Here is a 21165-nt window from a genome sequence, read left to right as displayed (position 1 = left end):
GCAAGATCTGGGAGGGAGGAGAGGGAGGTGAGTTTAGCAACATTTTCCACAGGCTTCCTGTGAGAGCAGGAAGGCTGTGTGGAGTGGCTCCTAACTAAACATACAGTTTAGTTGGGATGCCAGGCAACAGGAGATAAATGGCATCCAGCAGAGGTTGGTGAAAGCACATGGAAATAGTTTCAGAGGCAGGCAGGGTTAACACTGGAGACAAAAAAAGGTATGGTATCACACGGGAACAAGTAGCAAGGAAAGAGCAAACAAACTGACCTGTTTACCACACAAGGTGAGCTGATAATCTGGTGGAGTCTGGATTGGCAGGGGAATAATGTGAGATCAGTCCTAGCAAGACTGGAGACAGAGCAATACTGGAAGAGCATATGGGACAAGGATGCAACCCATAACAACAGTGTTCAGTGGCTAGTGGTTCTGAGAGCTGACTACAGCAACCTCCCTGAACAGGATTCAGTAACCATCACAGTGGCAGACTGTGCCAAATGGAACAGCTGCTAGTAGATGAGACACACCTGGAATAGCTAACTGAAGGCCAGACAGTCCTAATACCCAAGGATCCCCAGAAGGGACCGGTTGCATCCCACTAGCAGCCAATAACCTGCCTCAGTACCACATGATCAGGCATCATAGCAGCTAAGATGAACAGGGACATGGCTCAATACAAGAGCAGGCCACAGAAAGGAACTGGCAGGAACACCAGAAGGAGCCACCAGCTCCCACCTAAGACTGCAAGACCAGGCTCACCAACCTGTGCATCACCTGGACTGACTAGAAGAAGGCCTATGGCTCAATGCCCCACCCATGGATCCTGGAATGCCTAGAACTACACAAGATCAACAGGACTTTAAGAACCTTACTCAAGAACTCAATAGGGATGTGGGGAACAACACTCAAGGCCAACTTCAAGCCAACTGCACAAGTCACCATCAAGTGCTGGATTTACCAAGGTGTTCTGTCCGTACTGCTGTTCTGCATAGGGATGAACCCCCTTAAGTGAGATCATTGACAAGACTGGCTACAGATACCGACTATGGAATTGAGCATGCGTTAGCCACCTCCTGTACATGGATGACCTCAAACTGTATGCCAGTCGTGGATGAGACATTGATTCACTGATTCAAACCACTAGGATCTATAGCAATGACATTGGAATGTCATTCAGACTGTTGAAGTGTAGTCGACTAGTAACAAAGAGAGGGAAAGTAGTCAGAACTTAGGGGATTGTACAACTTCGAGGACAGCTACAAGTACCTGGGAATCCCACAGGCAAATGAGAACCATGGCAAGGCTGATAGGAAAGCTGCAACCACCAAATACTTGCAAAGAGTAAGGCAAGTCCTGAAGAGTCAGCTGAACGGGAAGAACGAGATCTGGGCAATCAACACCTACGCCCTCCCGGTGATCAGATGGGATAATAAGATGAAGGTGCAGATTGTGTAAAGATGCCTCTGAGACAATCCAGCAGATAACAGTAAGGTGCAAGCAACCAGGGCATACATGGAATGCCATAATCAAGTGGCCGCCATAGTATACAGGAACATTTATGTCGAGTATGGCCTGGAAGTCCCAAGGCCAAGGTGGGACATGCCCCCCAGAGTGGTGTAGAATGACTGAGCTAAGATCTTGTGGGACTTCCAGATACACATGGGCAAAGTGGTGATGGCTAACCTAGTGTTGGATAAGCAGAAGAAGATAGCCACAGTAATAGATGTAGCTATACCAAGTGAAAGCAACATGAGAAAAAAGGAAAGCAAGAAGCTCGAGAAGTACCAAGGGCTGAAAAAAGAGCTTTATAAAATGTTATCTCAGATTGTATTTTAACAAGTCTTTGAGCTTGATGGTTTGGGTTATTCTCTGACATCCACTGTCAACTATGGGACCTTTTAAAGACAGGTGTGTGCCTTTCCAAATCATGTCTAATTAACTGAATTTAGCACAGGTAGTTGTAGATGATCTGCGGAAACATAATGCTCAATTTTGAGGGTCATGGCAAAGACTGTTACCTATTTATGATATATTTTGTTTTTATTTGTAATAAATTTGAAAGAAATTCAAGCAAGCTTTTTCCACATTGTCATTATGGAGTATTCTGTGTAGAATATTGAATTAAAAAATAGAAAAATTGGCATTTCCTGTGAAAATGCTGTGTGGATGCTGTAAAGCTGAAGCTGTCTGCTAAAACTAGCTGAAAAAGCTGAAAAGTTGCAAAAAGTGTAAAAACTTTGCAGAAGCATAAGAACTTTGCAAAAAATGTAATTACTTAGCAGAACTGTTATAACTTATAAGAAACATGATTCTTGGCAGATATACAATGAAAGAGCAGAAGTTATATTGTAAATATTCTAACTTAGCAGGAACATGGTAACTTCTCAGAAATACAAGAATTTAGGAGAAATACTATAAGATAAAAGAAATACTATATTTAGCAAAAATACTTAAACATTACAGAAATACTATGATTTAGGAAAATACTACAACATAGCTGAAATACTGTGATTTAGCAGAAATGCTGCAATTTGGCAGACAAACTATGATTTGGCACAAACTATTATAACATACCATGATTTAGCCAGAAATACTATATTTAGTAAAAAAAACAAAAAACAACAACTATAATTTAGTAGAAAACACTATGATTTGGCAGAAATACTATGATATAGCTGAATTAATATGACTTTAGAACAATACTATGATTTAGCAGAATAGTAATAAACCACTTGGAAATATTGGAAAAGCAAAATGACCAGCTGAAAAAAGCTGAACATGGTTAAGTTCCCTCAAACTAACTGTTGTTCACCTGTGAGAAATGGCAGAAATAAAAAAAAAAACAAAAAAACAAAAACAAGAAAGAACAGCCAACAAATACACACAATTACAAATATGAACACATATGGAAACGCAAGTGCACAGAGAGACACACACACACAGGATCTCTGCCAGTCAACCAGTCTGAATATATTCAATTTGAATCCTACAATGAGATTTTGCCAAGAAAGGGTCTCTCTCTCTCTCTCTCACACACACACACACACACACACACACACACACACACAGTGCTTCTGTGAAGTTATTACAAGTTCAAAACCTTTTTCAAATACTGACATCAGCTTTTTTCAGCTTTATATTTTCAACTGTATCTATGACAGTCAAACAGCCTGGATCTGCCCAATTTGAATCCACCAATCAGAGATGCTGCTTCTGTCTGCTTTGTCAGGCTGTGTAGTTGTTCCTGTCAATACAGCTGCACCCCTTGCTAACATAGACAGAGACATGGGCTTTCTGCAAAATATTTCTGACATGGAGCATTAACAGAAATACTATATTTAGCAGAAATACTATGATTTAGCACAAATACTATAAAGTAGCAGTAGCAGTAGTACCCGAAATGCTATGTGATAGCAGAAATACTATGATTTAGCAGAATATTAATAACTTAAATAGAAATATTGGAAAACAAATATTAGCAGCTTAACAAGGTGAATTTTCAAAACTACTTATTGTTTAACTAAAACAAATTTTCACAAACTTTAGAAAAACAGGAAAGAACAGCCAGCAGATACGTAAAATTAGAGCTATGGGCACATATGAAAATACATGCACAGAGAGACACACACACACATACAGGATCTATGCCAGTCAACCAGTCTGAATATATTTAATTTGAATCCACTAATGAGATGCGGCCTAAAAACGGTCTCTCTCTCTCACTCTCACACTCACCACACACACACACTCACACACACACACACACACACACACACACACACACACACACACACACACAAACACAGAGAGAGAGCAGGAAGTGAACAGGGGCTGTTAATAGTGTTTCTTCTAATGTCGTGTCCAAATTCATGGGCTGCATCCTCCTGAGGCCGCATTTGTAGACCGATTACGTCACAGCGACGCGCCAAAGGCTGTCCAAATTCGTAGACTCCTCCGAATGCAGCTGACAAATGCGTCCTCCTTTTTCCCGAATTTGAAGGATAGGTCGGGTGTGTGCTTCGTGGCCTACCATATCCCAGAATTCATAGCGCGGCCCAGCCAAACTCCAGTTTCCAACAATGGCGGCCGCTACTAAGTTTTAAAATTACTCATACTAATCTTTCTGGGTCACAAAATAAACTTTTAACATATTTTCAGGCGAGAAAGTAGCTGTGTAAACATCAAATATCTGCTTGGTTTATCAAGATATCGCATATTAGCAAAAGTGCTTCAACATTTTCGGAGACGTCTGCTACCCACCAGCTCGATAGCTAGCCGGGAGCCCGAGAGTCACTGAAACCGCCAAGAACGGCACAACTCCCGGCACAACTCCCGGCACATCATTTTCAGATCACTGCAGACTTTCGTTACTCGGGTTTAACGTAATATATAAGTCACTTAGACAACCTAAAAAATTTATTGTTGGGCTTTTTTCAGTGTTTTGTTTGTTCGTGAGTAAATCGGTTTGGCTGAGATTAAAGTTATTAGATTAGATTAGATAAAATAAAACTTTATTAATCCCCCGGGTGGGTTCCTCCTTGGTTTTTACACAGCTGACTAAACGTCAAACAGAAAACTGATTAAACAGAAGTATGAGACGGTCGAGAATTTACGCCAGTGTCCTGTTATATTTTAGACAGCAAGGAGCAGACGATCGAGTTTATTAAACTCCACCGAGACAGCGGTGACGCTAATCACATGGCTAGACCGTCCAATTTCGCCAGCCGTTTACTTCCGGCCTACCCGACCTTCTGAGGACCCGGCCCACGTAGACCGCGAAGGCCGGGTCCTCAGGAGGATGCAGCCCATGAATTTGGACACGACCTACGTTTCCAGGTCAGTCAAACAACCTGGAGCTGCTCAATTTGAATCCACCGATCAGAGAGGCTGCCTGTTTCCTGCCTAAACAGTTGCACCTGGTGCAGCCCTTTACACACACACAGGCACAGAGAGAGTAAGGTTTTTTGCAGTCTATTTCTCATATCGAGGACACCCCTCGAACAAATGGACATAATGTCCTAAGAGTAGGGGCTAGAATGCTCATTCTTAGACCATTTTGTTCAGAAGAGCTGGGGGAATCTTTAAATGTTGACCATTTGCAATTAAAATATGAATTATTAAAGATATATGACTTGTAATGTACCATACGTTATTAGATGCGAAGCAAAAACTGCCTTGACTTGCCCTCAAACAACGTTTTGTAACTCTAAATCTATATGGAGCATCAATATCATTCTTTCACCGTAAGATACAGCAGGCTTTGGTGAACAATCATCAAAATTTTCAGGTCTCTGTGGAAATACATCAAAAAGAGAGAGAGAAAGAAGAGAAGAAAAACGAGAGAAAAAAGTGCCTTTATTTCCAAAGTTTCAAATCTGAAGAAATCTGAGAGGAGTACAGATTTCCTACCCTCAAACAAACGTAATTCATGGCCAAATGATAAAAGGTTAATGAAAAATGAGCGTCAGGAGTGTCTGAAGATATATTGGCACAAGACAAGCCTCATGTCTTAACTTTGCTTTTAAGGAGATATGACGATTTGAAAATGCGTCTCATTAGAGAATTCCAGCGCTGATTTTGAACAAGCTCTCCATTGACTGTCTATGGAGAGTATTCAGACTTTGTGTTGCTCTGAGGAGATTTGCAAAAACCTGTAACTCCCACAACAATGATAGTGATATTTTCTGAAAGCCAGCAAAAATACCTACGTTTTGATGTATAATTTGTGGGGGTTGAGTGGAAATTGAGCGAGTAGCAAGAAGTTGTTTGGACATGAAGAGAAAATTCAAAAAGCTCAAGTGTCCACTCTTAGTTAATTGCATAGCAACCATAACGACGCATGTATTTTCTGAAAAATTACAAAGCTGCAACTGAAAACTTGAAGAGGCATTAAATTAAAACGGTAACAGATATGAAAAAGCTGAATCATACATGGATAGCCCAATAATTTGAGAACGTTTTAAAGTTCTCAAACTTTAAAACCTGCCAACTTCAAAGTTGGCAGGTGTAAACAAACCCCGGGGGCATTGGGCTGTTGCCATGTCTCAGTCAAGCAGAAAAAGTCAAAGTTAGGGTCTGTTAGGAGATCCTGGATGAGATGTCCTTTGTTCTTAAGCGAGAGAATAAAGAGAAACAGGAACTCAATAGTGTGGATGCCTACACAATAACATGGCAACATCTGGAACAAGTGAAGCACTGTGAATACTGTAAGGATGCAATGATTAAACCTCCTCAGATGTGTAAGCTGCCAATTCAATAGGCATGGATGTACTGCAATACCATCAGAGTTGCAGGATTTTGAACTGAATGCCAAGCTGCACTCTCCTCATTAGTCCGGAAGAGATGGTGTTCATATTTTCAAAAAGAATTTAACTCTGGGTACTAGGTGGAGATGGAACCCATCAGGTGGCTTGACAGGGGGTGACCAGCAGATGAGATAAGACCCTTCAAGAGGTAAAGTAGGTGCAAACACCAAAACTGTCCAGGGGGTTGGCAAAGATGGAGACTTTCTGGTGGCTAAGGAGGCCGTCAGCAGCTTAAAAGAAACCCATGCACGTCTTGGCAGGTGGCCAACCCTGGCTTTATCAGAAACCCTGCCACCGCAGGCTCCACAGAGAGCCTGAAGCTCAGACAGCGCGGGATCCTCAGGCTCAGGTGGCGTTGCATCTTCATGGTCATGCATCTGGGCTTGCATGACAGGGCATGCAGGTTTAGTGTTTTCTGGTGATCCCGATGCCTAGCTTCAGAGATCACAAGATACTCAGGATTCACAAGATGCTCAGGGTTCACAGGATACTCAAGGTTTGCAGTATGCTCTGGATTTTCAGGATATTCAGGATTTGCAGGATATTCATAGGGCATTGGCAGCTGCATTGGGAGCTGCTCAGCAGGACATAGTCTTTTAATGACAGTTGACATGGTCTTTAAATTTACAGGTCAGCACAAATTTTCAGCGACAAAATGGAAGGAGGACCAGGTAAGAAAAAGGCAATCTATGACTGTGGGGAAGCTGGCTCAGAATCTGATGTGATAGCTTGATCCAAAAAATATAATGGTCCTTTATTCCAAAGTATCTGGGTGTGAGCAGTGGAAATGACTGGTGGGGTTTTTGTTAAATATTATTGCTTTAGATCTAGAGAACTTCCAAAGCCCTCACATCAGTAGTTTCTGTGTCTTTGGGAGATGACTTGAAGCCTAGAACACTAAAACTGCTTGCTTTCTTAACCGTAACCCTGGGTCCATTGTGGAATGTGGTTAGTTATTTGCAGATCCAAATGCATAACTCAGGACATTTATTGCTAAGTTGTTCAACAGAATACATGGTCCAAAGCCAGGAAAACATCACTAGGAAACACTAGAAAGCACATAGCAATGTGGGGCAACTTCACAATGGAGAAGGGGAGACTCAGACAATAAATACAAAAAGTAATGAAGCCAGGGAAAATAAGTAAGGAACACAATGAAAACACAATACAAATGATGAGACAAGGGAAGTAGAACACAATATAAAACACAGATGAAAAGACACACACAAACAAACACAGGAACTAACATACAGAGATGGCAAGCTTAACCATGTAAACGCAACACAAAGAGGCACAACAGGAAGATTAAAAAAGCAAAAGAGTCTACAAAATAAACCAAAGGCAGAATGCTCATGAACATAGCTATAAACTGAAACAAATGAAGTCAAAGGAGCTTGCAAAGAAAAGCGTCTGGATATCTTTAAGTTACTTGAAGACGTTTCACCTCTCATCCGAGAAGCTTCTTCAGTTCTAAGGTCAAATGGTGGAGAGTCCCAGATATAAACCTAGTGGGAGTTTCCCCCCACAGAGGGACAAAAGGACCCCCTGATGATCCTCTAATCGCCTGAGCCAAGGTGTGAAACTGGGTGTGGGTCCCAATCAGCCAGAGTTTCGGGTGAGCTCATTGTGAAACCTGGCCCCACCTTATCATGCGAATTCCTGAGGTCAGATGGCCCAGGATGTGAGTGGGCGTTAAGGCGTCTGGGAAGGGATCTCAAAACTGGATTATAGATGGCAGAGAGTAGATGTCGTAAACCACCGCCTCTGTTCAAAGATGGTCGCTCACAGTGGACATAGATGGCTTCTTTCACTCCTCTTTCAAACCATCTGTCCTCCAAGAGGAGTGACTTTGTCTAAAACCCTGGACCACGACACAGATTAATTACAGCTGGCTGACTACAGGCCACAAACTGATGGCCGGACATTTTCCTTCAGGATTTTCTGGTAAAGAGCAGAATTCATGGTTCTATCTATTACAGCAAGTCGTACAGGTCCTGAAGCACCAAAGCAGCCCCAGATCATTAGACTATTGGCACAATATTTGACTTTTTTACATAGGTTCATGTAGGTTTGTATAGATTGTTGCATTCTGAGTGAACCAGTGAGCACATCTATATTGCCTAACACAGAAAAAAGGAAACAAAATTTCAGAACATGTGGATTAACTAAGTATTATCAATCTTTTTGTCTCCGTCTATTGAAGGTGTCCATTAGCCAACAGGACGTGTCCTCTTGGTCAGACCTGGAGCAACAGGCAATGTAGGTGCATCAGTATCACTGCCAGTATGCATGTCAATCCTCTTCCTCCACTAGTGTTCCCTACAAAGCCCTCCCAGCAGCACACTGGTGAGTGTATCTTTTTTTTCATTTTTTAAGAAAATACTGCAAAGTTACAGTTGGTTATTTTACCCAAACAATTTTGAGAAAAAAAAAGAGTAAGAAAAACAACAATTATAGCTGGTGACAGGCATGCAGTAGGCATAAGAGCAAGAGATTATCATCTGCTTCCACAAAGTTAAATCTGCAGTACTAAGCAGTGTTAATGGTACTGTGTGGTTCTTACTTTTGCATGTCGTTGCACTACTTAAAATCAAACCTCATCACCTAATTCATGTGAACTTAAAGTACTCTAATTAAATCAGCTACTGTTCAACAGTCCAGCCTAGAAGTAATAAATGCATAAACTAGTTTTTCATTATGGCTCTAAAGAAAATGTTTCTAATTTTAGAGATATGCATATTTGTTGTGTACATTGATATATGCTGGTCAAAAAAGACCGTAATGCCATCCAGAGTAAGGATCTAGTTAGATACCATGTTTTTTAAATGTTTAGTACCAAGTACAATAACCTAATTTTTATCTGAATTTAGAATTTATGTCTTTAACATGTACCTACAGTAAAACTTACTTTGTGGTATCACCAGCTCTGGTGTTGCTCCCACAGGACACCTCAGCCAAGTCGTCTGTGTAGCCTAGTGTAATTTCTGTGTCTCTCTGCCCAACATCCTCCGTGCCATTTCTGCTCTTCATCTTGTGTTTGTATAATTTTAGGTTTGTTCTTTAGCTGTTCCCAGTTTAGGTTATGTTTTAGTTTTGCCCTCGCTTTTGTTGTGTTCACCTTCTGCAATAAAGCTTACTCGCATCACAGCCAGTGCCAGCAGTTTGGGTCCTTCCTTCACTACACCACACGACTGCTGCCACAGCCGTGACAATAGTTGTTTCTGTGTGGCATGTACTTGAGTTACGGAGTGAATTTGTATCTGAACGGCAGTCTTGGAACTTTTTCTGAAAGCCAGGTCTCAGTGAAAATTAGAGCTCTCTTATTTCTCATTGTGTTGTAATCCTGGCTCTCAGCTTGTCCAGTTTATTTTGCAGAGACCTAGAAAAGGGTTTGGACCCCACTGGGTAGTACTTGACACTATGGCAGACTGCAAAGGCCTGGCAGTGTCTCAATGGAGGAGATACTGCATTTGTGATGGCACAGGGTTGTAGACTTCAGCCAAACAATAAGTGAAATAGATTTTCATCCAAGCATCAATAACAATCCTTACATTGAACAATATGTTGTGCAGTGACTGTTGAACCTTTAAAAATGGGAACAATATGTAAATACAGCTGTAATATCTAAACAGTTCATGCAGTACTTTTGAAAATACCTACTGAAAGCATGTATTTTAATCACATAATAATTGGACACAGGGTACGGAGCAAAATTACAAAAGTGGTGTCACTGACAAAACACTACATGTACAACAACACAAGCAAATTCAACTGAGACAAACAAATTCAACAAAGTCAATAAACTGAAAAAATGACAAATTAGCAGTTTCTATGAGACCAGCTGCAAAGTTATTGTGAGTTGACTGTATTGTAGCCTTGTTTAGAAATCTAATGACTATAATGAAGCCTGTGGGCTGTGAAATATTATTGTTGGTATTTAAGGTTAGAGTAGAGAGATTCAATTAGATTAGATAAAACTATTAGAGGAAATTCAGAGTAACTTTACATGATAACACTATTTACTCATAATAATGAGGATGTCTTTTTTATGTATGTGTGCAGAGTGTATTTGCCAGTGACTGTCACAATGAATTAAAACTAAGACTGTCAGCCAAACCACAATGCAGAAGCATAATGTGATTATGCGTAATAACATGTTTTTACATGTTTCTTTAGAAATATTATGCAAATACTTTACAAGCCTCTTTCACTATTAAATAAAATCCCCCAACCCAAATCAAACACCCTCTCTTGGCTCTTTTTTGTAATATATTAATGGTTTAACTTTGTAAACCAGTGTTCTGGAACAGTTTCCAACTGCTTCTTGACAAAGTTGGTTTGCTAAGTCACAACATATGAAGCAGTGGGCTGTACTGTACATTTAGGCATTTTGAAAAAGCTGCAGGGTCTATAACGAGAGTTCGCGTGTTATTCTTGTTTAGAATTGTGAAATATATATAGATAGACAACCATTCATACTCACACCTAGAGGCAAGTTTAGAATCACCAATTACCCTTCCCCACTAAAAGCACATGGCTTCAGGAGGAAGCTGGACAACCCATGCAAACACAGGGAGAAAGCCCACACTGAAAGGCCCAGATGGTGGATTTGAACCAATGACCTTTTTGCTGTGAGGAACAGTGTTGGTCAAGTTACTTGAAAAAAGCAATCAGTAACTAATTAACTAATTACTGATTACTTCCCCAAAAAAGTAATCCCGTTACTTTTCTGATTACTTATTTTCAAAAGTAATTAATTACTTAGTTACTTAATTACTTTTTAAAAACACGATTTACAACCTGAATAGGTGATAAAGCGATAGATCTTTTAGCCCAATTCTACTTTTTCTGCATAATCCATCATACAAAATGTAATCAAATGCAAAAGTCTCTTTTTTTAAGACTTGTTTTTATCAGTTTTAATCTTTTAACTTTATGCATCAAGCAAAAATTACATTTTATGCACCATTCTCTGACTGGAAGAAATTAGTTTAACATTTAAACCTATTTTCTGCACATTCCAGCATATAAAATAAAATATGTTTTGTGTTTACACAATAAATAAAATCAAAGACTCAGCGGTCCTGTTGCTCTATTTTCACCTGTAAAGCAGGAGTGGCTAGGCGGAGGTTTGCCCTGGTGCAGGTGTGCGCAGCGGTAAGTTGAAGAATCTGCAAGTTTCTCTGTGAATTTCCCGTTACGTCGTTGCGCACTCGGTGCTTGTTTAGGGTTTTTTTTCGCTGTAAAAAGAAGTTTTCTTCCCACGCACAGCGGACGCTAATATTTTTTGTCACTTTTTGTTATTAATACCTACCATCTATCTTCAGTCAGATACATACACAGTGTAATTCAGTTCAAATAAAAAAAATTATACAGTGCCAAATCACAAAAACAGTCATCTCAAGGTGCTTTATACTGTATAGTAAAGTGCACTAATAGGATGGTATGGTACAAGGTTAAGGGGCCTGATTGTTTTAAGACCTTGTATGTGAGGAGCAGAATGTTAAATTTGTTAAATAATTAACTTCAGTCTGTGAGGAGGACTCACCATTTACATGAACAAAATGGAGTCTATTAGGATAGATGTGATTCAAACCACCGCAGCTCAGTACCTTTAATTCCTAGTGTATTCTCTAATCTTTGTAATAAAATATTATGGTCAGCAGTATAGAACACTGCACTGAGGTCAGGTGAAGCACAGAGATGAGTTCATAGAGGCCATAAACAGATCATTTGTAACTTTCACTAACGCTGTCTCTGTACTGTGATGAGTTCTGAAACCTTACTGAAACTGCAAGTAAACCACTTTTCTGCAGATAATGAGTTAGCTGTTTTAGAGTCTATATGTTGACCTATAATTAGCTTAGATGGTTTTTAAGCAATGGTTTAATTACTGCAGCTTTTTTTCTTGTGGAGTAGCAAACTCATTTTCCAGGTTAAATGAAGATTTTCTAAATTAGTGAGACACCCTTTCCTCTCTAGCTTATAGTTCATCTGCTTTAAGGTGTATGTTTGAGAGTTATACTAGAGAGTCAAGTACTTTTGATTTTACTTTTGTCCCATTTCTGATTTGATAGTTTTTGTCTTCTTTCTTATTTTTTGCATATATATCACATTTAAATCATCATTAAACACAATGTATTATTTGGTGCATTCTCAATCATCCAGGTAAGTAAATCTCCAAAAGTTGATTCTGTTCATCTGAACGTAGCGTTTTCAGTGGGAGAAACATTTCGTCACTCATCCAAGTGACTTCTTCAGTCTCAGCTGACTGCAGGTTTCATCCAACCTTGTAAACAGTACATTTGCATTATGACTGAAACTAGCACCACTAAAGGAACAATGGGCTGGGAAGTCAGTTCCTTCATCATTATGCAAATTCCCATGACAATTGATCAAAGACCACTGATCAATGGCCATGAGTACCATTCACAGAGAGTTGGGGAATGGCTGCAATCACAGCATTGTAAGATGGCGAAAGATGTAGTGATGTGTTGGTCGCGAACAAAATGGCTCTTAGAGCCGGACCTTTGACGTGAACGACGTGAGCCGGCTCCTCATCGCGAGCCGTGGGTTGCTGTTGGTTTTTTTTTTCTTTCTCTCACCCTCCCTCTCGCACTTTTTTTCCGCTTCACTCCGCATGCGAGCCTTGTGCTTTGCGCTGGGAAGAGGGGGGAGGGGCGGTAGTTACTTGTTAGTTATTTGTAGTGAATAAATAAAAGTATATTTATGGTACCTTAGAGTCAAAGCACATACAAACTCCAAAACAGGTAGAAACTCCAAAACACGTAAAAACGTGAGCTTTTGAGCATTTGTTACCTAGTGGCTACACAAGCCAGGAAGTGGTGTGTGGTAGTAACAGGTAAATTAACTTTTTTTTTAAATCATTTGAATATATATATATATATATGAGTGCTTGTGTATAAATACACAAACAATACACATATGCTTTCAATTGTATAATTTAAGTGATCTAGGTAGCTCTGTTTTGGAAGTTCAGTTAACGCTAGAAATGTGTTTTGGAGTTTGTACGTGCTTTGTCTCTACGGGCCACCGCATATATTTATATTTAAGCATATATAAATAAAACCACTTTTTTTACATTAGTAATTCCTTTTGTGCATAATATTATATTATTGTTAATAATAAATTAATTAAAGCAACAAAACAACCTGAAGAGCCGGTTCGGAGCCGAAAGAGCCGGTTCTCTAAAAAGAGCCGGAAATCCCATCACTAGAAAGATGTACCCTAAGCCCCCTCCTCGATTCAGAGATGGTTTTTTCCCTTTTCACGTAAATGGACAACCGTTGCCTAAGAGAAAACCTGTAGTGATCCCGTACGTGTCAGGAGTATCGGAACAGTTGAGACGCATTTTTTCTAAACACCGGATCTCTGTGGCTTTTAAACCCCAAAACATGCTGCGCCAAAAATTGGTCCACCCCAAGGATCGGGTCCCCCGACACAAACAGAGTAATATAGTGTACACTGTTAATTGCCAGGATTTATACAGCGGGGAAACCAAACAACCTCTGGCGAAGCAGATGGCACAACACAGAAGAGCTACCTCGTCAGGCCAGGACTGCAGTGTATTTAATGGAAATCTATTAATGGAAAAAAAATTCTATTCAATCTATTCTATTCTACCTGGATCTGTGTGAGAAAGTATTTCTGCTCTGTACCAGAAAATCCTGAAGTAGAATGTTTGGCCATCAGTTTGTGCTGATCTATGTAGTTCATGCTAAGTTTAAGTAACCAACTTCATCAGTGTCTCTCTTTCTTCCAACTCTACAGACATATTCTCAGCAGATTTATGTGGCCCCAATAAGAAACTGGACGTGGAAAGTTGTCAGTGTGTGTGCCACCAAACTCAAGACTGTGGTCCTAACCATCACTTGAATCGCAATACCTGCCAGTGTGTTTGCAACTTGCCACCTAGCCTATCCTGCCCACAGAACCATGTATTCAACAAGGAGACCTGTCAGTGCACATGCAGCAAGACATGCCCAAGACATCAGCCTCTCAACAAGACAAAGTGCTCCTGTGAATGCAATGAGTCGCCAAATAAGTGCTTCCTGAAAGGAAGGAGGTTCCACCAAGCCACATGCAGGTAAGGAAAGATGTGAGAAGTTCACTACCTTCCATCTGCTGTTTACTCATTTAAAATAACATTGTTGGCAAGAATGATGGGATTGGAATAGATAGAACCTTGTCTTCAATCAACAGCGTGAATATTAAATCTAAGCTTATACATAACCAATTAGATACACCAAAGACTGTTATCAGCCATGTTAAATCAACGTCTTTTAAAGTTTTAGACGCATAGGTTTTGTCACAGTTTGCCGAGGCAAACTGCGTGGAGTGTGAAGAGTGGACCCAGGTGCAGACATTCTAAAACTCAAACTTAACTGATGATGAGCTGTTTATTAAGGCAGACAGAACAGTACAAAATAAAAGGGCAAAAACAATGCAAACTAAGCAATAACCTAAACTGGGTAAACTAGAAAGGAAGCACGAACTATGAAAAACCCTGGCAAACAGAAAAACAAACAAAACTCTAAACATGGCAATGATAAGCATATATATATGAAAACCTGAACGCAGGACTTGGCATGGGAACAACACAGAATTCTTTCAAAATAAAACAGGAAACATAAGACGCAGACATGACAACCTGAACTAGACAACATAAGACACAGACATGAAACACGTGAAGGGCAAGGGAGACTTAACATGGGTGGAAGACACAAGGGGAATCTAATAACAAAGAACTATAACAACCTAGGCATGATAAAAAATGAACTTAGAAAACCTGAAGGGCTTAAACATAAACTAAAACTCAAAACGCTGGGTCAAAAAAACCAGGATCGTGACAGATTTGACTAAAAGAGATCACTAGATGCGAAATATTCAAAAATAGATAGAAAATAGATCATTTTGGAAAGGTTTGTAAAGTTATTATAAGCCTACAGGTTTTCCTAGATCAACATTCAGAGACTTTATATACATTTGGACAAGATTTATGTTCAGATAACCTAACAGTATGACAGAAAGCTCTTTTACATGAGGCATAAACCAAACACAGATGTCCAAAAATAGGATATTGTACCTATGGTCGAGGCTTGAGGTAGCAGTATAAGTTGGAATGATTTATTGCTTCAGGAACGGGTGATGCACACTGAAGAAGAAACCAACAGGGACCAAAAGAACTTCAAAGAAAACATCAGGTTATTAGTTTTGATTCATTCAGTAGGAAAAATGCCTGGATTTATACATGGTCCAGATGCACAATGACTACAACTAGGATCACTAGCTAACAATGAGTTTCAAGCTCATTTTCATTATTATTAATATGACCATTGATCAATGACCATGAGTACTATTCACAGAGAGTTAGATAATGGCTACAATAAATTTATTTTCCATAAATGATCAAAAGTAAAAGTACTTATTTCCTATCTTTATTATTTTGCAGCAAGGTGTTACCATCAGTGTTATATGGATTAATCTTACTGTTGCAGATGTTTAGATTGAGTTTATTTTAAGCACTTAATACTTGATTTAATCGACAGCATTGCATCATATTTTATAAAATCATAAGTTTTATAGTGGCCGTGTCATGGTCTGAGAACCCAGTGTTTATGACAGTTTCTGATTTTGAATAATCTTTGATTTAGTGTCATTTTTGGTATGGTCATTTGTATTTCGAGGTTCCTTAGTTATGCCCTGGTTATATTTGTTAGTTTTGTTACTGTGCCTCCCCTGTGTTCCATGTGTCATGTCAATTAGTTCTTGTTCTAGTTCTTGTTCTCATGTCTGTTCTTCACTGATCACAGTGTCAAGTTTGCGTCTTAGTCTGTGTCTCATGTTTCCTGTTTTATTTTGATAGAGCTGTGTCCTGTGTTAGTGTATTGCTTCTTCCCTGTCTTGTTATGTCAGATAAGGCCCAGCTGTGTTACCCTGTTGTCTAAGTAGCTTGGAAAGAAAACCGTCTGGACTTCTTTAAGTTGCTTGAAGACATTTCACCTCTCATCCGAGAAGCTTCTTCAGTTCTAGGGTCAAATGGTGTAGGGTCCCAGATTTAAGACCTGTGGGATAATCCCCCTGAGAGGGACAAAAGGACCCCCTAATGATCCTCTACCTAATCACATGAGCCAAGTTGTGAAAACGGGTGTAGGTCACAGTCAACCAGGGTTTCAGGTGAGCTCATTGTGAAACCTAGCCCCATCCTATCATGTGATTTCCTGAGGTCAGATGGCCCAGGATGTGAGTGGGCATTAAGGCATCTGGGAAGGATCTCAAAACTGGATTATAGATGGCAGACAGCTGGTGTTGTAAACCACGGCCTCTGTTCAAAGATGGTCGCTCACAGTGGACGTAAATGGCTTCTTTCACTCCTCTTTCGAACTCATCTGTCCTCTCTGTCCAAAATGTGAATATTGGCATCCTTGAAAGAGTGTCCTTTGTCCTTTAGATGCAGATGGACTGAGTCTTGTCCCGTGGAGGTGGCTCTTCTATGTCTACATTGTTAAGTTTGTGTTTAGAAACTTAACAATGTAGTGTATGCTGTACAGTGTAGCGAGGAATGCCCAGACCTCTACATGCAATAATAAAAGCTTTCTTTTCTATTTTTGGCCAGTGTTTTGTGACTTCTCACTCCTTAGCTTACTGACTTGGTAGGTGAAGCATGCTGGTATAACCATTTTAGCAAATTTACTGTATGTACCAAGCATTTCTTAATTAATGATGTACTTTGCAATTAATTTTTTTCACTTTCATGGAAAAGATCTCTACAGCTACACATAAATGCACACACTCCAACCTTCAGGATGTTAGTGGCACTGTGTAAGGCACTGATCCCACACCAGTATGTAGGAGTTTGTTGCAGTACAACGGTGTGTAACACAAGACCCTAGTGTGCTAATGACTTCTCCTAGCTGTCAGTTAACCATTTCCTCTATGGCACAGGAGGAAACGTGCGCACATACACACACATCCTTCCATCTGGTCCACTTTCAACCCACTGTGACCCTGTCTGAGTGTGATTTATGAGTAGAACATAACAGTAGGAATCTAGTGTCTGGGATCCGATCATTATGCATATGTAACTATGAACATGCGTCTAAAAGAAATTATGCTTGTCCATTTGAACTCATCTGTGTATTTCAAAGGGGGTTTATTGGTCGTATTAAGTAACAGCAACTAAATATTCTGTCATTCACCATGTGAGACCCTGTGCAGCTGAAAAAGCATGGGCGATTTCAGAATTTATAATGATAAAGTATGTATAATAAAGAATTAGATCATTGTTTGTTCCTTAAACTTCCTTGGCTACAAGGCTTGTATGTCTGTTTGGACAATGAGGCCTATATTTTAGGTTATAGTCAACCAAACATGTGCTAGGACATATCATTTTAAGATATGTAAGCTCTTTTTCTGTTGCCAATTATGACTGAGATATGAACATTTTTTTTTATATCCAAAATAGCCAAGTAGTCAGTTATTTGACTTTTTTCTTATTAGGCTAAAAAACTTTGTTCTGTTGTGTTGAAAGCGCTGGTAAATCTGGCACTGGCTATAAATCATTTGGTAACTCTAAAGGGAGTAGTTTGGGCTACTATTTGTAACCTTTGACTTTTTTAACATACAGGAAAGTGTTTGTCTTAAAGCCGTGTTGGCTGAAGTGAGAACTTGCAGGCTTCTGGGACACAGAACATTTATTACACATATATACAGGGATATATACAGTCCCAATCAAAAGTTTAAGACCACTTGAAAAAAGGCAACAAAAAAAAAATCGTATGGTTGGATCTTAACCTGCAACAAGAAGAAATGGGACTGCGACAAAACATTTTTTTGAGCATGCAATCTATTGAAAACAATGCTTAAACTGAAACAGGCTGTCTAACAGCTGATCAAAAGTTTAGGTGGTACTGATGGTTTCCAGTGTTACTGGCATGACATGCAGATCCCACCTGAGATGTTTTCCACCTACCACAGTGGAGGTGCTTTTTCTTTCAGTGGAACAATGGAGCTTCAGGAGGTGCGGGAGCATCAAACGGCTGCTGGCTATGTCCAGATGTTGCAGAGAGCATCCGTCATGACTGTGTGGTAACAACTGTGTTTTTAAACAAGACAACGCTACTCTTTGCTTAGGCTGCTGCCCCCGCGACCCGGCCTCGGATAAAGCGGATGAAGATGGATGGATGGATGGACAACGCTACAGTACACAATGCCTGCAGGACAAGGGACTTCTTCCAGGAGAATAATCACTCTTTTGGACCATTCTGCATGTTCCCCTGATGTAAATCCAATTGAGAACCTTAGGGGATGGATGGCAATGGAAGTTTACAAAAATAGACAACAGTTCCAGACAGTAAATGCCCTTCATGCGACTGTCTTCACCACTTGGAGAAATGTTCCCACTCACCTCATGGAAATGCTTGCATCAAGCATGCTGCAACAAATTTTTGAAGAGATCAACAATAACGGTGGAGCTACTCATTACTGAGGTCATGTTTGGAACTTTGATTTCTGTTTTGGGGGGTTGTTAAAAAAATGTTTTGTCTCACTCCCATTTCTTCTTGTTGCATGTAGAAGCTCTACTTGTTGTTACCTTGTTAAGATGCAACCATGCAAAATATGATTTTTTTTTTTTTTGCCATTTTTCAAGTGGTCTTAAACTTTTGATTGGGACTGTATGAGCCCAAGTATATTTGTAGATATGCAGTATATTGTGAACTCCAAACATGGTGAGTATTATGGCATCCAAAGAGTTTAGTTTTGGTCACATCCTACCAGACTGTATTCTCCCAGTATTTCACAGGCCTATCTAAATGTTGTTCAGCTAAATTTAAACCCCCTTCCACATCCCTTTTCTTCTTTAGCAATGGAGCCTTGCATAATGAGCGTGCATACAGGCCATAGCAACTAGCATATTACTTTGAAATACAAACAATACAAACAATTGTACCTGCTGATTCCAGGATTTTATGTTGCTCACCACAAGTGATCCTTAGTTCTTGGACAACTCTTCTGATAATTCCTTTTAAACCCTTTGTCTGAAATCTTGCAGTGAGTACCTGGTTGTTGCCGGTTTATAGTAAAATGATGTTCTTACCACTTCTGAATTATGGCTCTTTTAATAGTTTTATAGAAAGGGAAATTCTTGTGTAAACATTGCCATCAGTATGCTTTGCAAAACTAAGGTTGCAAAAGTCTTGAGAGATGGCCTTGATTTTACCCATCATGAGCTGTTTCTTGTGTCTTGGTAAAGAAGCGCTTTTTTATAGGCCATTATTTAGAGGCCATTAGACAGAACCAGCTGATTTTAGTTCTGATAATAAATTTCAGCCGGTGCCATGATTTTCTGTGCTTTTTTGCCCCTCCCTTTCTTTGTGTCTTCAGTACCTTTTCCCTATGTCATTTCTCATTATTACACATAATTTATGGGCATCTGAATTTATAGACATCTATGGTTTGATTTTGTTACGTGCGGATTGGATGGGTTGTTATTGACATTAGGAAAAAATGTCATGTCAATAGAAAAAAGTTGACATGCTCATTAGTTACTTTGAGCATGCCATACAGTTATTTAATTTTACCCACTATGTGTGTCATATATCTCCCCATCTGATTGGTTAACCATCACCATTTTGTCCATCTGTATCTGGAAGTCCCATAGGATCTTAGCACGGTCATTCTCGACCACCCGTTGGGGCGTCTCCCATTTTGACCTCGGGACTTCCAGGCCGTATTCGGCACAGATGTTATGCCAGCCACTTGGTTATGGCGTTCCATGTATTCCCTGCCTGCAAGCATCTTGCGCCCTGCTGGGTGGATCCCAGTGTCGATGGATCTTGTGCTCAGAGCTTGTTCCTGTTCTACCATAATTAGTCCCTACGCGCTATCTTTCAGTCCAGCTTTGTTCAGCCACTGGTAGGATTTCTGGATGTCAGTCATTTCCTATATCGGCTGGTGGTACATACCGTGCAGAAGCCTGTCCTTCCATGATGATTCTTCTCCTTGCTTCTCTTATTTCTCAGGTTTCTGCTGCCTGAGGTATTTACTAAGCACACAGCCGATTGTGGTGATCTTCATGGATGTTTGTTGTCTCATCCTGAACAGTGGTTCTGAGACTCACTAGTCCTTCCATCTCCTATGGGGTGACACTCTCCATCGGTGGTAAGGAGCTTCCTTCTCTTGATGTCAGTGGCTTCTATCTCCTCCTTCGGCCAGGCTATCATCCCAGCAGGGTACCTGATCACCAGCAGGACGCAGGTGTTGATTGCCCAGATCTTTTTCTTCCCATTCAACTGACTCCTCAGGATTTGCCTAACCCTCTGCAGGTACTTGGTGGTTGTGGCTTTCTTAGTAGCCTCTTTGTGGTTCCCATTTGCCTGTGGTATTCCCAGGTACTTGTAGCTGTCCTCGATGTTTCCAATCCTGCAGTCTGGTATTGCAATCCCCTCAGACTATGTTCCCTCTCTTCGTTACCATCTGACTACAATTCTTCAGTCCGACATTCCAATTTTATTGCTGTAGATCCTAGTAGGTATATCACTGAATCGATGTTCACTCTTGGTATACAGCTCGATGTCATTCATGTAGAGGAGCTGGCTGACAACTGCTCCATTCTGTAGTCAGTATCCGTAGTCAGTAGGGCTGGGCCATATCATACAGTTCACGGTAATACCGGTATAATGTTGGGCAACGATAAGAAAATGAAATATTGCGATAGAGTACGGGTAAAACATGCATGCGCAGTGCCTTTGTTTTCATACGCACATGGCGGAAAAAGCATGGCGGCAACGGAGAATGAGAAGGGCGAAAGCGGATAATTGAATGAAACGATGAACCAGAACTG

The 21165-nt window shown here is 40.2% G+C and overlaps 1 protein-coding gene across 1 annotated transcript in view; it reads left to right on the top strand.

The window, feature by feature from the left end:
- The window catches only part of vegfc (vascular endothelial growth factor c), a 96974-nt gene that overhangs the window by 67245 nt on the left and 8564 nt on the right, over positions 1–21165 (top strand). The window contains exons 5-6 of the mRNA XM_085163579.1: positions 8506–8648; positions 14094–14409. Coding sequence (XP_085019705.1) covers positions 8506–8648; positions 14094–14409 — 459 coding nt within the window. The remainder of the gene's footprint in view (positions 1–8505; positions 8649–14093; positions 14410–21165) is intronic.

Source organism: Neolamprologus multifasciatus, chromosome 6 (assembly GCF_963576455.1).
Source record: "Neolamprologus multifasciatus chromosome 6, fNeoMul1.2, whole genome shotgun sequence".
Lineage (NCBI taxonomy): Eukaryota > Metazoa > Chordata > Actinopteri > Cichliformes > Cichlidae > Neolamprologus > Neolamprologus multifasciatus.
This window is presented reverse-complemented; position numbering and strand designations above follow the sequence as displayed.